This window comes from Hyperoodon ampullatus (assembly GCF_949752795.1).
Source record: "Hyperoodon ampullatus genome assembly, chromosome: 19".
NCBI lineage: Eukaryota > Metazoa > Chordata > Mammalia > Artiodactyla > Ziphiidae > Hyperoodon > Hyperoodon ampullatus.
The window spans coordinates 50,809,203-50,823,144 of record NC_136932.1 but is presented as its reverse complement, the minus strand read 5'-3'; the positions used below and the strand labels follow the sequence as shown (position 1 = coordinate 50,823,144).

The window sequence follows — 13,942 nt, the reverse complement described above, 5'->3', positions numbered from 1 at the left end:
TTGCAGTCTTTACAAATTCAAAGTTTGTGGCAACCCTGCATGGTCAGATGATGATAAGCATTTTTTTAGCAATACAGTATTTTTAAATTAAGGTATGTAGACTTTTTCTTTAGACATAATAGTATTGCACATTTAATAGACTACAGTATAGTACAGACGTAACTTTTATATGCACTGAAAAAATAACAACAAAAAAATTCATGACACTTCATTGCAGTGGTCTGGAACTGGGAAAATTTCTAGCCTCATCTTTCTGGAGACTTAAGCAACTTTCAAACTTTATCCATTTAGAAAATCTTCACCACAATTTTCTCAAGGCACAACCTTACCTACCCTGAGATTAGAACACAGAGGGGCCTTTTAACCCACTGTTTGTGTGTGGTCACTAGTATTCAGATGAAGCCTCCAGGGCAGTAGAGTAGGTTTGCCAAATGTATAGCAAATTTTTCTAGGCTATAAAAGCTTGAGGAAGACCAACTTCGTCTAAACAGAGAATCACTTCTCACTCAAACCTAGTTTACCTGCTTACCTCCCATGATGTACTGGCAAGTGTTTGCGATGGATTCCATGACTTCCTTCCACAAAAGCATTGGGCGGCTTATGGTACACTGAGGCCAAAGAACCAATGTGGCAGATGAGCTCATCCAACAGAGTTGGCTCAATAAGATCTGTCTCCTCAGAGATCAGTGGCTTCTCGGACAAGACTACTTCTTTGGCTGTGACAGGATCAGTTGAGAGAAGGCGCCAATAAATATAGCCCCGGTCTCGAAGGTCAGGATTATCAGAATCCTAATGAAAAGGCAAAGGCAAAAAGGTTTAAATGTAACCTTTCTCCATACAGAAAGTCAAACTGCTGGATTTATTACCAAGGCAATGCTGAAGTGATTTACGCAGAGTTGGCCGTTAAGAAGATATTTAGACTCAATATATTGTTAATAGAGTCATAATTCTGTAATCCCTAATGTTTCAAAGAATTTAAATATAAATTGAAGTGGGTTAGTTCTAAGACTCAAATTCAAAATGAAGTTGGGAAAAGGAAAATGAAGTTTAAGCCAGTAAAAATCAACTGCTTACGATGGCCTCAGGACATAAAAATAATGTTTTTAACTGCTTTAATATTAGCAGGATTATTCATGAAACACATCTTACATACATTTCACCCATACCTTCTTTCTTCATTCAAATATTTATTAAGTATCTCCTATGGAGACACTGGCTAGGCCCTGGAAATAAAGAGACAACAACACAGTGCCTGACTTCAATGAGCTCAAAGAATATTAATTATTACAATATAGTAAGAGAGGTACTATTACCTAAATAATTTTAAAATACTGTTAAAGAGAGCACATAAGTGCTTCTAAAAGGGGTGACACTTGAATTTAGTGGTCTCGTTTTTTTTTGTGGCTGTTTGAAAATAACTTTATACATGATCATGGCTAAGAAAAATTTATTATCAATGACACATCACAATTTAGAAATGTATAATATAAAAATAAGTCTCTCCCTATCATCCAACTCTACCCCACCTTAACTCCCCATCCCCAAAACAGCCATATTAACAGTGCACTATATATCTTACCAGAGAGCTCCCACACATACATATATTTATTTTATACAAAACCAGTTTCATAGTATATATACTGCTCCTCAAGCTGCTTTCCATATTGGCACATACAGCTGCCATTTTCCACTGTATATGCAGCACTGCATCATTATTTACTAGTGTCCTATTGATGAACATTTAGACTATTGCCTCTTTCTCCCTCCTTCCTACTATTTATTTTTGCAATCATTACAAAGTGGCAATAAATATCCTGGTATCCACCTCTCAGAATGTCTATATAGTGGCATTCATTTATGCATGAATTATTCCAGTGGTATCATATTATTAAAGGCGACAATCAGTCCCATTTCAATTACTGTATTTAAAACACATACAAAAATATTTTCTTTAAACTAGGCCAGGGTTTTTCCCATGAGTTTCTACATAAGCAGATGAACTGGTTTATAATTTAGCCATTTAAGGCACGTATTCATTCAGCTCAATACCGGAAGTGACCCTGATGGTTTTATATAGATTTTCTTAATCATGTATTATTTAATTTGCACTCAAAATGGAGTGCTGGTTAAAAACAAAAAAGCAGGGCTTCCCTGGTGGCGCAGTGGTTGAGAGTCTGCCTGCCGATGCAGGGGACACAGGTTCCTGCCCCGGTCCGGGAAGATCCCACATGCCGCGGAGCGGCTGGGCCCGTGAGCCATGGCCGCTGAGCCTGCGCGTCCGGAGCCTGTGCTCCGCAACGGGAGAGGACACAGCAGTGAGAGGCCCACGTACCACAAAAAAAAAAAAAAAAAAAAAAGCATAAAGAACACTGAGATACAAGTTAATACAGTATAAAAATGGTAAATTTTACCTCAAGATAATCTTTATCACATTCATAGGTTGCGTTATTCTAATAGAAATGCACATATACACGTATTATTTATATCAAAATGTTTGTAGTATTTGAAATGCCAGGGTTAAAAAAAGGAAACAGTGATACTATCCAATTTAAATGAGTTTGTTTTGTTGCTTGCTGGGAGGGGGGCGAATTTGCTCCTGAGGAAGTGTTTATAAATAGCAGCCTGAAACCTCCTCACTTAGATTTTCACTTGGAAACAAAGCGTGAATATTATGAAACATAAACAAGTTGATTTTTTAAAAGAGCAGAATACAAGTTTCTCCAAGTATCACATCAGGAAAGCAATCCCCTGCCCAGCTTTTATTGATATTTAAATTAAAAGTTAAATTTTAATCTGTATATTCAGTCCCCAAAGCATGTCATTTAAAATTTGTAGACTATGCTTTTTATTACACAACGGAAATGAACACTACACATCACTTAACTGGGAAAACTTAATTTGCCTTTATATAGTAGTAAAGTTGTTAAACATATTAAAATAAACTACATAATAGTAGTTTATTTTTAACTACATAATACAGCTTAATAATATACTTATCAAAATAATTTTTTTTTACTTCAAACTATTTCTCTCATATAGCTGGTACATATTTAACTAAATGGCCAGAAAAAAAATTCCTGTGGGGATTCACAAAATATATACTTCTGTGAAAAAAGCTTGAGTCCCCCCACAAATTCAAAACACTGCAACAGGACAAACTTCTGGAGATAGAATCACTGGATCAAAGGGTATACGTACTGTAAATCTTAACAGACACTGACTTAAAAATTTAGTCCTATGAGAAATGAGAAAATGAGTGCAAATTTTCCAGGACTAGAAGTGAAGAGTGGGCAAGGATCTCCACTGTCCAAACTCAGTTATCCTGAGGGGTGATCTGTTAGGACTACTATCAGCTGACCTTCACTGCCTCACTAATTCACATGGAGACCACGATAAATCAGGCCCAGTCAAGGCTAATGACAAGAAAATAGAAACTTTTTATGATTTTAAGGTGCCATTATGTGTTTGGTGACTCAGAAAATTTGGTTTTGGATCTACTGTACTGCTAGTCTCATAGGCCCCTGTAAGGATCTCGACAAAATAGTGTATTTCCAAAAATTTGAGAGCTTCCAAAACAATTTTTACCAGGCAAGCTCTGAAACAGTAATTCTTTTTTTTTTTTTTTTTTTTTGCAGTATGCGGGCCTCTCACTATTGTGGCCTCTCCCATTGCGGAGCACAGGCTCCGGACGCACAGGCTCAGCGGCCTTGGCTCACGGGCCCAGCCGCTCCGCGGCATGTGGGATCTTCCCGGACCGGGGCACGAACCCGTGTCCCCTGCATCGGCAAGTGGACTCTCAACCACTGCGCCACCAGGGAAGCCCAGTAATTCTTAAACTATAATGTGCATCAACATTTTAACACACCAGGAAAGCCATTGAAAGTGCAGATTCCAGAGTTTCTGATTCATTATGTCAGAAGTGGGGCCCAGGAACTTTTATTTTTAACAAGCAGCACAGGTGATTTTGATGATGACAGTCTCTAGTTCACAGATGGAAAAACTAAAGTGAACACTTTTTTTCCATGTACTAAAAAGAGTAATTACTAAAGTTTGGACACTTCTATGCGTATTCTTTACTAATTCCTCTAAAACTATCAAAGCGAAAAGACAAATCTTTGAAATAAAGCCATGGATTCAAGGGTTGGTTTTCTTTTCCCCTAATAATATATATATATATATATATATATTTTTTTTTTTTTTTTCTAACCTGTTGATCTCTGTCATTTAACTGGGGTGTTTAGACACATTTTAATGTACTTATTGATATGGTTAGGTTTGGAACTGCTGTCATTTCTTTTTTATTTGTCTTATCTGTTCCCTGCTCCCCTTTTATTCTTTTTTCTTTATTGTTGTTGTTTTTATAAATTTATTTATTTTTTGGTGCATTGGGTCTTCGTTGTTGGGTCTTCATTGCTGCACGTGGGCTTTCTCTGGTTGCCGCGAGCAGGGGCTACTCTTCGTTGCGGTGCGCAGGCTTCTCACTGCGGTGGCTTCCCCCGTTGCGGAGCTTGGGCTCTAGGCGCATGGGCTTCAGTAGTTGTGGCACGTGGGCTCAGTAGTTGTAGCCCGCGGGCTCCAGAGCACAGGCTCAGCAGTTGTGGCGCACGGGCTTGGCTGCTCCACGGCATGTGGGATCCTCCTGGACCAGGGCTCGAACCTGTGTGCCCTGCATTGGCAGGCGGACTCTCAACCACTGCACCACCAGGGAAGTCCCATAATATTTCTAATTATACCACCATTTTATTTAAAATTAGAAGCACAAAGATTTCACATATACTTCACTGAATTCTCAGCATAGATAAACAATAGGATTAAGTCTACTATAAAGACAGAACAGTAGTACGACAGAGAAATTTGCCCAGTCACGTCCTGAACCAGTGGATGTAGCAGAAACAGAACCCCACCACCCAATTCAAATAAACGTAACTCAGCAGATCATGCTGCCCTCAACTTAAAAATGTATGGTTGCTAACATAAATATTAAATTAGGTTCTTATTTCACGAACTTGAGAAAAAAATTCCAGAGGAAAATTCCAGTGGAAAAGACTTATATAAATGTGCTTATTCTATTATGCTAATGCCTCATATTTCATTAACTGGACAGAAAAGGCAAGTCTAGAGAAACTGTTTATTAATTATTTATAGCCAAATATGAAATAATCATCCACAATAATCTTAAAACCTCTAAGTTCACTTAATTATACTGGCTTATGCACAACAATGCTTCAGGCAGGGAAGACAGGGAATGTGTATTCTCAAAAGTCATTCTTAACTTTCAGACTTGAGAAGCAGCATTAACAGAGTAGAAAAGGGCAAAGACTCTGGAGCCAGGCTACTTGGGTTTGAGTCCTAGTTCCATTCCATACTAACTGGGCCAGCCTCTCTATGTCTCAGTTTCCTCACCTATAAAATGGGAAGAGTAACAGTATTAACCCTTACTGAAAGCCTGACACATAGTAAGCACTATACAGATGACTGTTGTTACTAAGATTCTCTACTAGTCCTTGTACAGAAAATCTAGAATTAGGAACATCTGATGGTTTATTTATACCCTGCCCTGTTCTAGAAAAGGATTTAGCAAAGCTTATAAAAATGCATCTAAGGCTAGAGAACATAAATTAGAAGCAAAGGCAGAAAAATGCAAGCCACGATGATCCACACATTTTCTACAGGATATCCTTAAATTTGATTCTAAGGTTTCAAACATCTGATAGGAAAAACAAGTCTAATCAGATAAGCCATTCAGAGGGGCAGTTAATTATACACTAATGCATAAGAGAATCCAAAACTGGTTTGGAATTTTTTTAATGGGGTTTCAGAAAGAAAAATATATATAATGGAATAAATACTTTGATAACAGATCTAAAGAGGATAGTTTCTCATGACAACCCTTACTACAGGATGATGATATTAGTGTAATTCAGTAAAAACAATTCTAATAAGGGTCAAATACAATGCAGTCTAGATCCCCAGCTCTCTACTAATCTGGCTTGATTCAGTGGTAAATTTCAACATCTATAAGAACATAGGGAATCCTCCCTGAACACTTTATCTCAGGCAAATGCTTTAATAAGAGTGAGTTTGAACTCTGACAAGAACCTAAGACACAACTCTCCTATGCTGCCTGTTAAATACAGATACAGAGGCCTTAAGAGACAATGGAGATGAAGGCAGGGTTCAGAACTTGTGAATACAATAGAATCTACCAAAGACACTCACTTGATTATGAAGCTAGCCTTATCTATTCAGAAGTGAGTAGACAGGACTTCCCTGGTGGCACAGTGGTTAAGAATCTGCCTGCCAATGCAGGGGACACAGGTTCAAGCCCTGGTCTGGGAAAATCCCACATGCCACGGAGCAACTAAGCCCGTGTGCCACAACTACTGAAGCCCACGTGCCACAACTACTGGAGCCCGTGCTCTGCAACAAGAGAAGCCACCGCAATGAGAAGCCTGCGCACCACAACGAAGAGTAGCCCCTACTCGCTGCAACTAGAAAAAGCCCATGTGCAGCAACTAAGACCCGATGCAGCCAAAAGTAAATAAATAAATAATTAAATTTAAAATGAGTAGAGAAGGAGCAAAGCCAAAATTCTTTTTAGAAAACTGTTCTAACTCCATCTTAACAGAGATACAAATGGGTAATCAAGGGTCTAGACTAGAAAATCTAGAATGCTCAATATAGATAATATTAAATAACCACTGCCTTGATGGTTATGGAAATTGCTTTGCTTCAGGCAAAAGGAAGTTTTAGAAAAAACACTTCAAAGAGCTCTAACAAATAAATTTTAAAAGATGTAAAATTAATAATAGGAAAGGTGTATCTATTTTCCAATCTGGATAAATGTCAAGTGGCCTCTCAGCAGTTAAGATGATTTTGACTATTCCACACATACATAAACACAGAATCTTCAGTTTGGCTGAGGCATGAATCTGTCACACAATGTAAGCCGAGACAGTCTCTTACCTGCTGAGTGATTCTAGGTCACCACCCAGCACTCCCATCTCTACATTTTCTCTTTCCTTCTTATTTTTTACTTCTTGTGGTAACTTTCATGGAGGGCCAAATATTGCTGATGCTTTGAAATGTGGCCGTCAGGGGAGAGTTAAAACTTGAGATACTTTAATAAACAGAAATCCCATGATTCTTGAAGAAAATGAGATTTCTGAGAAAGCTAAGAGACTGTATAAATATGTATTTATCTGTGTTTAGGGAGTTTTCTGAAGTGTTAGTACATAGGCCTCGTTAAAGTCAATTTTATTATATTACCATCTAGAATAAACACAAGACTTCTTTGAATCTGGTTAATTTATACAGAGCTCTTTCTTTCATACAAAGGAGAGAGGCTCCAGGGCCTGTAGCAAAAGACAGAAATGGGGCTTCCCTGGTGGCGCAGTGGTTGAGGGTCCGCCTGCCGATGCAGGGGACGTGGGTTTGTGCCCCGGTCCGGGAGGATCCCACATGCCGCGGAGCGGCTGGGCCCGTGAGCCATGACCACTGAGCCTGTGCATCCGGAGCCTGTGCTCCGCAGTGGGAGAGGCCACAGCAGTGAGAGGCCCGCGTACCGCAAAAAAAAAAAAAAAGACAGAAATGAACTTCAAGGCCCTAAGATGAAGTCAAATACATGGCTAATTTAATGGCAATCACCCTACAGAGTCTGTAATAAGCACTACACGATTAAGAAGGGGCAATTTCTATTCAAAATGGCCCCCTGTAGATGACCTATTAAACATTAACGTGAAAATTAACGTCTAACCTAAACTACTTTGATTCAGAAGATGACCAATTTCTGCTCTTAGTGCTAAGACGTGCCTCATCAGTGATGGACAACCTCCCAGTCCACTTTTCATGGAGATATGGTGAGCCATGGCCTGCCCTTGACTCCACATACTCATATGGATGCTTCTTCACACTAACCATAATGGGGTCAAGTGAAGGTTTAGAGACTTGGGGAAATAGCACATTAAAAAGTTCGTTCATAATTTGTTGGAGAAATGGAGAAAACTGAGAGGTACAAGGGGTGGAGTGGGACACCTCTATTTTCTGTGAAGTGAATTTTCTGACATCCTTTAACTCAACTACTGTTGGTCAACTGCTCCTTAAAAGATAATCAAGCGATAATTCTCAATAATGTTTACGTGCATCAGTAATCAGACAAGACAATTATCTTAATTTTTAGTTTCAGGTCTTCTTCACATTTGAGTTCATTGATTGTAAAACATCTGTACTTGAATCAAGTGTCAGAAAGTAGCCTTTGACTCTAGCAGTTTTCTTGGCTGTATTTTTTTCAGAGTTGTACAGCATATTCTATAAACAACGTATTTAATAATGTTGTCTGCTTTATAGTATTCCATTAAGTATTCAAATGCCTTATCTGCCCGTCGAACTTCTTTTCCTTAAAATGGATTCCTGGCATTTCTAAAATTAAATACTGCCAGAGCAAAGAAGAACTTTACATTTGTCATGTACCAAATGATGCGCTTTGACCACTTAACAGATGATGTATTGGCAACTATTCAAGGTTCACATTTGTGGTCTCAGTTTGGAACTGGGTTTCAACAAGTGTACTAAGTGCACACCTCAACCGTACTAATTAATTACAGGATTTACCATATTTAGTCCTCCAATTGTGCTCATTATTGATGTGAAATAAAGCTCCCCAGAGCAAAAAAAAAAAAAAAAAAGGAAAGATGACAGCTCAGAATTAGGTTAAAGAACTATAAAAAGAGTTCAAATTCTGTTAATATACAACTATAAAGAGATGAAAGAGGAAAATGGTAAATTGAATATCTGAATCAGATTCCATGTGTAAACACACATCATAACTCTTGACAGCCTGCTAAAGCCAGCCTGTTCTCAAATTCAATTAAGAACATTACTGGATCATGATGGGCTGATCATTACACTAGTTACATCAGAGTAAGTAATTACTTTGATTTCTGTGTATCCAGCTGGTTGCCACATTTCTGAAATCAGTACCCTCCCTAAAAGGACCAAAAATACTAAATAATCAAGGAAGCAGCATTAGCACTTTAAAATTACTTAAAGAGAAAGGCAACTTATCTAGAAGGTAGAACAGCATACAAGATATTTGTCAAAGCATTTACCATCTCTACAGGGTACTTTCATTTGAAAGCTGAAATTAAGTCCCCCAGAAGGACATACTGTGAGACTCAATGTCATTTTCACAAAGTCATGTCCTTCATTAACACTAAGGAGTCTAAGTTCAATTTTCATGAATTATCATTAAAACCAGAGTCAGTCAATTCATTTAGAAGCCATACAACCAGTTCTAATACAGTAGAATATGTAAAAGAGGCACTGTTTCTATTTTTTTTTAACAGAATCTAAAGACTGCACTCCTTCCGTTTAAAATCTCTGCAAATGAACCTTCTTGGAAGAAGTTTCACAATTTCCTAGAATTTAAAACAAGACAAATCAACTCCATGCTTTTTTCAGATTTCTTACCTGTGTTGCCAAACTCAAGACCTGCTGTACCAGCTCCTGCGTTTCTGATGGTTTCTTGAGAAACAGCTTCACTATGGCAGTAAGCAGAGTGAGCTGTACCTAAGGAAATGTAATTTAATAGGTAAAGTGAAAGGCATTTGCATTATTCCACACCATGAACTCCAAAGTGATATTTTCCCAAATATGACTTACTATGAGGTCTTTCTTTGATTAAGAAACAAAGGTTAAAACTCAGCCAATATCAACAATAGCAGTCAAAGGTTTTCATCAACTGAAAACTCACTAGCCTCCTATCTCCAAATTGCATTTTTTGGCATCAAAAACTGCTGGTTTGTTTCTGGCCCAGATAATCACCTGTATTTCTTAAAGTACATGCTAACATACTGATGGCAATAAAACTGGTTCCTGACCAAATTCTTTATTATTTACTTCTACCAAAAGCTACAACTTCCAGGGAATTAGGGAATCATTTATCATACTGAGGCAAGAGCCAAGACAGTAGAATTATGCCAGATCACAACCAATTAAGAGTGGCATGCTAGGGCTTCCCTGGTGGCACAGTGGTTAAGAATCCGCCTACCAATGCAGGGGACACGGGTTTGAGCCCTGGTCCAGGAAGATCCCACATGCCGCAGAGCAACTAAGCCCATGAGCCACAACTACTGAAGCCTGCGCGCCTAGAGCTTGTGCTCCGCAACAAGAGAAGCCACCACAATGAGAAGCCCTCGCACCGCAATGAAGAGTGGTCCCCGCTCGCAGCAACTAGAGAAAGCCCGTGCACAGCAACGGAAGACCCAATGCAGCCAAAAATAAATAAATAAATAAATGAAACAAATCTATTTAAAAAAAAAAAAAAGAATAAAAAAAAGTCCCCTGCCGAACCATGAAACTACTGGTTGGTATATGTTCCTTGTAGGGTCTATTAAAATTACTATGATAGATTACACACAATTATACTTCAATTTGCAGTGAGTACAAATGCCAGGGGAAAAGGTTTAATAATTTATCTGCTTCTCTGGGCCTTTGACTCGAAGGTCTCTCAGTTTTGGTAGAAGACAGACAGAAGATGGGAAGGAGTCTAACCACCCACAAAGAATTTTTTCAAACTGCACATGCCGGCCTTCACCCCAGACAAAAACACCAGCTGCAAGTGAGCCACAACCATTACTAACAGCAATGGGTAATCATCTTTAGGTGACAGAAAATTAAAAAGTAAAAACTACTGCTCTAAGTCAGTAGTTGTCAAAGTGTGGTTCTGGACCAGCAGCAGCAATAGCATCACCACCCTCAACCTTGTAAGAAATGAACATGCTTAGGTCCATCTCAGACCTACTGACTCAGAAACTCTAGGGGTGGGGCCCAGCAACCTGCCCTTTAACACAGGTTAAACACCAGTGCTTAGGTGCTTCTAAGGCTCATTAAAGTTTGAGAACCATTGTCTAAATTAGGCAGGCTTGTTCCAACAGAAGTTAGCACAACTGAAAAAGGTCACCCCTTTTTGGGAGAAAAATGAACATACTATATGTGTATATAACTTCACACACATGAAACTGCCTAACCTTTACCTTTCCTGAAATCGTCCCAAAAACATCTAATACATAAGATATAGATGGGAACTTACCTGGGTGCTTTCATCATGAAAACCTTCCAGGAAGCTCTCTAGTAACTCATCTGCATTGTCAATTCTTTCAGCATATTCTCCCACAATCCAAATCATAGCTGCTCGAGCGTCTGGCTCATCCAGTGAGTCTAAGTTCTCACACAAAGTGGCAATGATACTTTCATATCTGATATAACAAAATGGACTATGGTTACAGAAGGCAAAACTGAGAAGTGTATTTAACAATGAAGCCTAAAAAGCAAAAAACCATGGACAAGGTACCCTAAACCACCACCAAACTACAAAGACTTTTAGTCAAGAGAATGTACAGGCTTTAAAGCCAGAAAATTATAAATATCTTCAATTTTCCTTCAATTATGTTTTAATAACTAGACCATAAATCTTTATAAAAGCTTATCAGATATTCTTTTCACAAGGAAAAACTAACCAATGGTTTAAGATTATACCACTACCTTCCATTTCTCACAGTCTTTCTCATAACTAGATCAGAGAATTTTCCTATTACTTCATTTTACCTTCATCGTAGAGGAACAGAAATTCCACTTTACTATTAGGAAAATATTTACTATTACTATATGGAGTCAAACAACAATAGCATCCAGAAACAGTAATTTTGTCTCTTATCCACCTATCTCTGCTTTCTATAGAGATCTTTATGTTCCTTCCTCCCAAGGCACCCACACTAATGGCCTGTTTTTCTAAAGAAATAAGCAATTCAAGTATTTATTTTTACAGGTCTATAGCTCTCATTCTTTACCATGTTAAATCCATCTCCTTGGCTAATGTAGTTTTTTTTGTTTCTTTTTTTTTTTGCGGTACGCGGGCCTCTCCCGTTGCGGAGCACAGGCTCCGGACACGCAGGCTCAGCGGCCATGGCTCACGGGCCCAGCCACTCCGCGGCATGTGGGATCCTCCTGGACCGGGGCACGAACCCGTGTCCCCTGCATCGGCAGGCGGACTCTCAACCACTGCGCCACCAGGGAAGCCTGGCTAATGTAGTTTTAAACATCAGAATGAAATTGTATAATAAATGAGATATGGACAACTGAACAATATACTTAATTGTTTGCCCTATTTCCACTGATTAAACCAGGTTCTTGATAATGCTTTCTTAAAATTAAACTATCATAATCCCTCAGTAATACAAACCAGAAATGGACACATTTCTTTACCAAGCATATTAAGATATACACCTCCCCACTTAATCAAGAAGTTTAGAAACCCAACCCTCCTCTTTCCTGGGAGAGTGGTAAAAGTATATGATCCTTTTTCCAAAAACACCATTTCTAGAACTAAAAAATAAATAAATAAATATATATATATATATAGTATATATAATGCTTAATAAACCACTACCTTATTAAAATATTTCTTCTAATTCTGAGTCCACCACTAAGCTAACTAACTGCAAGTCACTTCATTTCACATTATCTTTAATGATAATCAGAAGCCTTAGCACAGTTCATCTCTATGATTATAAAGTAAAATGAGATTTAGGATGCTTATAAGATCTGCTCTCATTTCACTCTTTCAGATTCCTTAATTGTTTGCCTTCAAAAGCAAATCTGAAAAAGTATTTTTGTTTCATAACTAAGAGGCCTCAATGTGAAAATTTTTGTGGAGTGAAAATGTAGATTTTGTATATCTTAATGCAAGCAGCTACAATACTTCAGAAAAGGCCTGAAACTCTGACAATTTATTGTTGCATGTTCTATAATTTTCTACAAGTACTAGGTAACATACTAAGTGAATAGTGAAGCTGTCACCTCCCTGGCTTTTACAATAAGGTGACCATAAAATTTATTATTCAAACTGAGACGTTTCTGAGAGTGAAAAGGGGCACAATTATTAATTATGCCTGGTAAGAGGCGTAAAATGGATTATGCCCAGACAACCTGGAATATATGGGTATCCTTATTTAATAGTAACTTCATCACCAAAGAATCTGGCTAACTTTAATATATGCCAATTGACAATGCATATTCAGAGAGAGCTTCAATTCTTCTAAAAGTGATAAAGCAGGGTGAAAAATCAGATTTTAATCCTTGTGCTAACCAACTTATAGGTTTCTGATTCTTAATAAAGTATTCAATTATGACCAGTTACTTTACAAAGACTAATTCTTACCTAGCCAACCTCAAAGTGCCTTACTTAAACATTTCCTAAATGATCTAAGGAAGAGGGGCAGAAGTATCTGGACGTACTTGTTGGGGTATTTGCGGAAGATATCCCTGATGACAACAATCGCCTCTTGGACCACATAATTTACTTTGGTTTGGATGAGATCAAGCAATGTGCTTACACAGCGCTCTGCAGATTGCTGCAAAGAGGAACATAATGAGAAGTCAGATGATCTATCCAATAACACAACCTCAACATAAAAAATATTTTTTGGAACATTCAGGTGTATCAACTAAACTAGACTAAAAGATGAGGCACTTAATTTGACCACACTATACTAGAGGCTGGGTTATCTGATGGAGATATACAGAAGTTCTAGATATACTCCAAATTTTACTCATTACAAGAGACAGTTCAAGTGAAAAAAATCATCATGGATAGCCAGGATGACAGAATTGAGAAGAAAGCATAAGTCAAGGTAGAAGGAAAGAATAAGAATGAAAGAATAAGCCAAAGTAGGAGGTCTTTATCTGCAGTTCATGAATGAGCACAGACAGAAGGCATCTTTAAACCTCTTGAAATGAAACTGCCAAATTTCATTTGTGCACACAAGCATATTTTCCTGGGAGAAGGTTTACAGTTTTCATTATATTTTCAAAGTTATCTGTGACTCAAAAAACTCTAAGAAAAATCTGCCATCTTCTGGGCTATATAACTGAAAGTCTATGGCCT

The 13,942-nt window shown here is 38.1% G+C and overlaps 1 protein-coding gene across 1 annotated transcript in view; it reads right to left on the bottom strand.

Annotated features, from left to right (window-relative positions):
- AP2B1 (adaptor related protein complex 2 subunit beta 1) overlaps nucleotides 1-13,942 on the bottom strand; it is a 111,962-nt gene that overhangs the window by 61,128 nt on the left and 36,892 nt on the right. The window contains exons 10-13 of the mRNA XM_079724991.1: nucleotides 13,294-13,409; nucleotides 11,090-11,255; nucleotides 9,469-9,567; nucleotides 530-789 (exon numbers count right to left, since the gene is read on the bottom strand). Of these exons, the coding sequence (XP_079581117.1) occupies nucleotides 530-789; nucleotides 9,469-9,567; nucleotides 11,090-11,255; nucleotides 13,294-13,409 (641 nt within the window). The remainder of the gene's footprint in view (nucleotides 1-529; nucleotides 790-9,468; nucleotides 9,568-11,089; nucleotides 11,256-13,293; nucleotides 13,410-13,942) is intronic.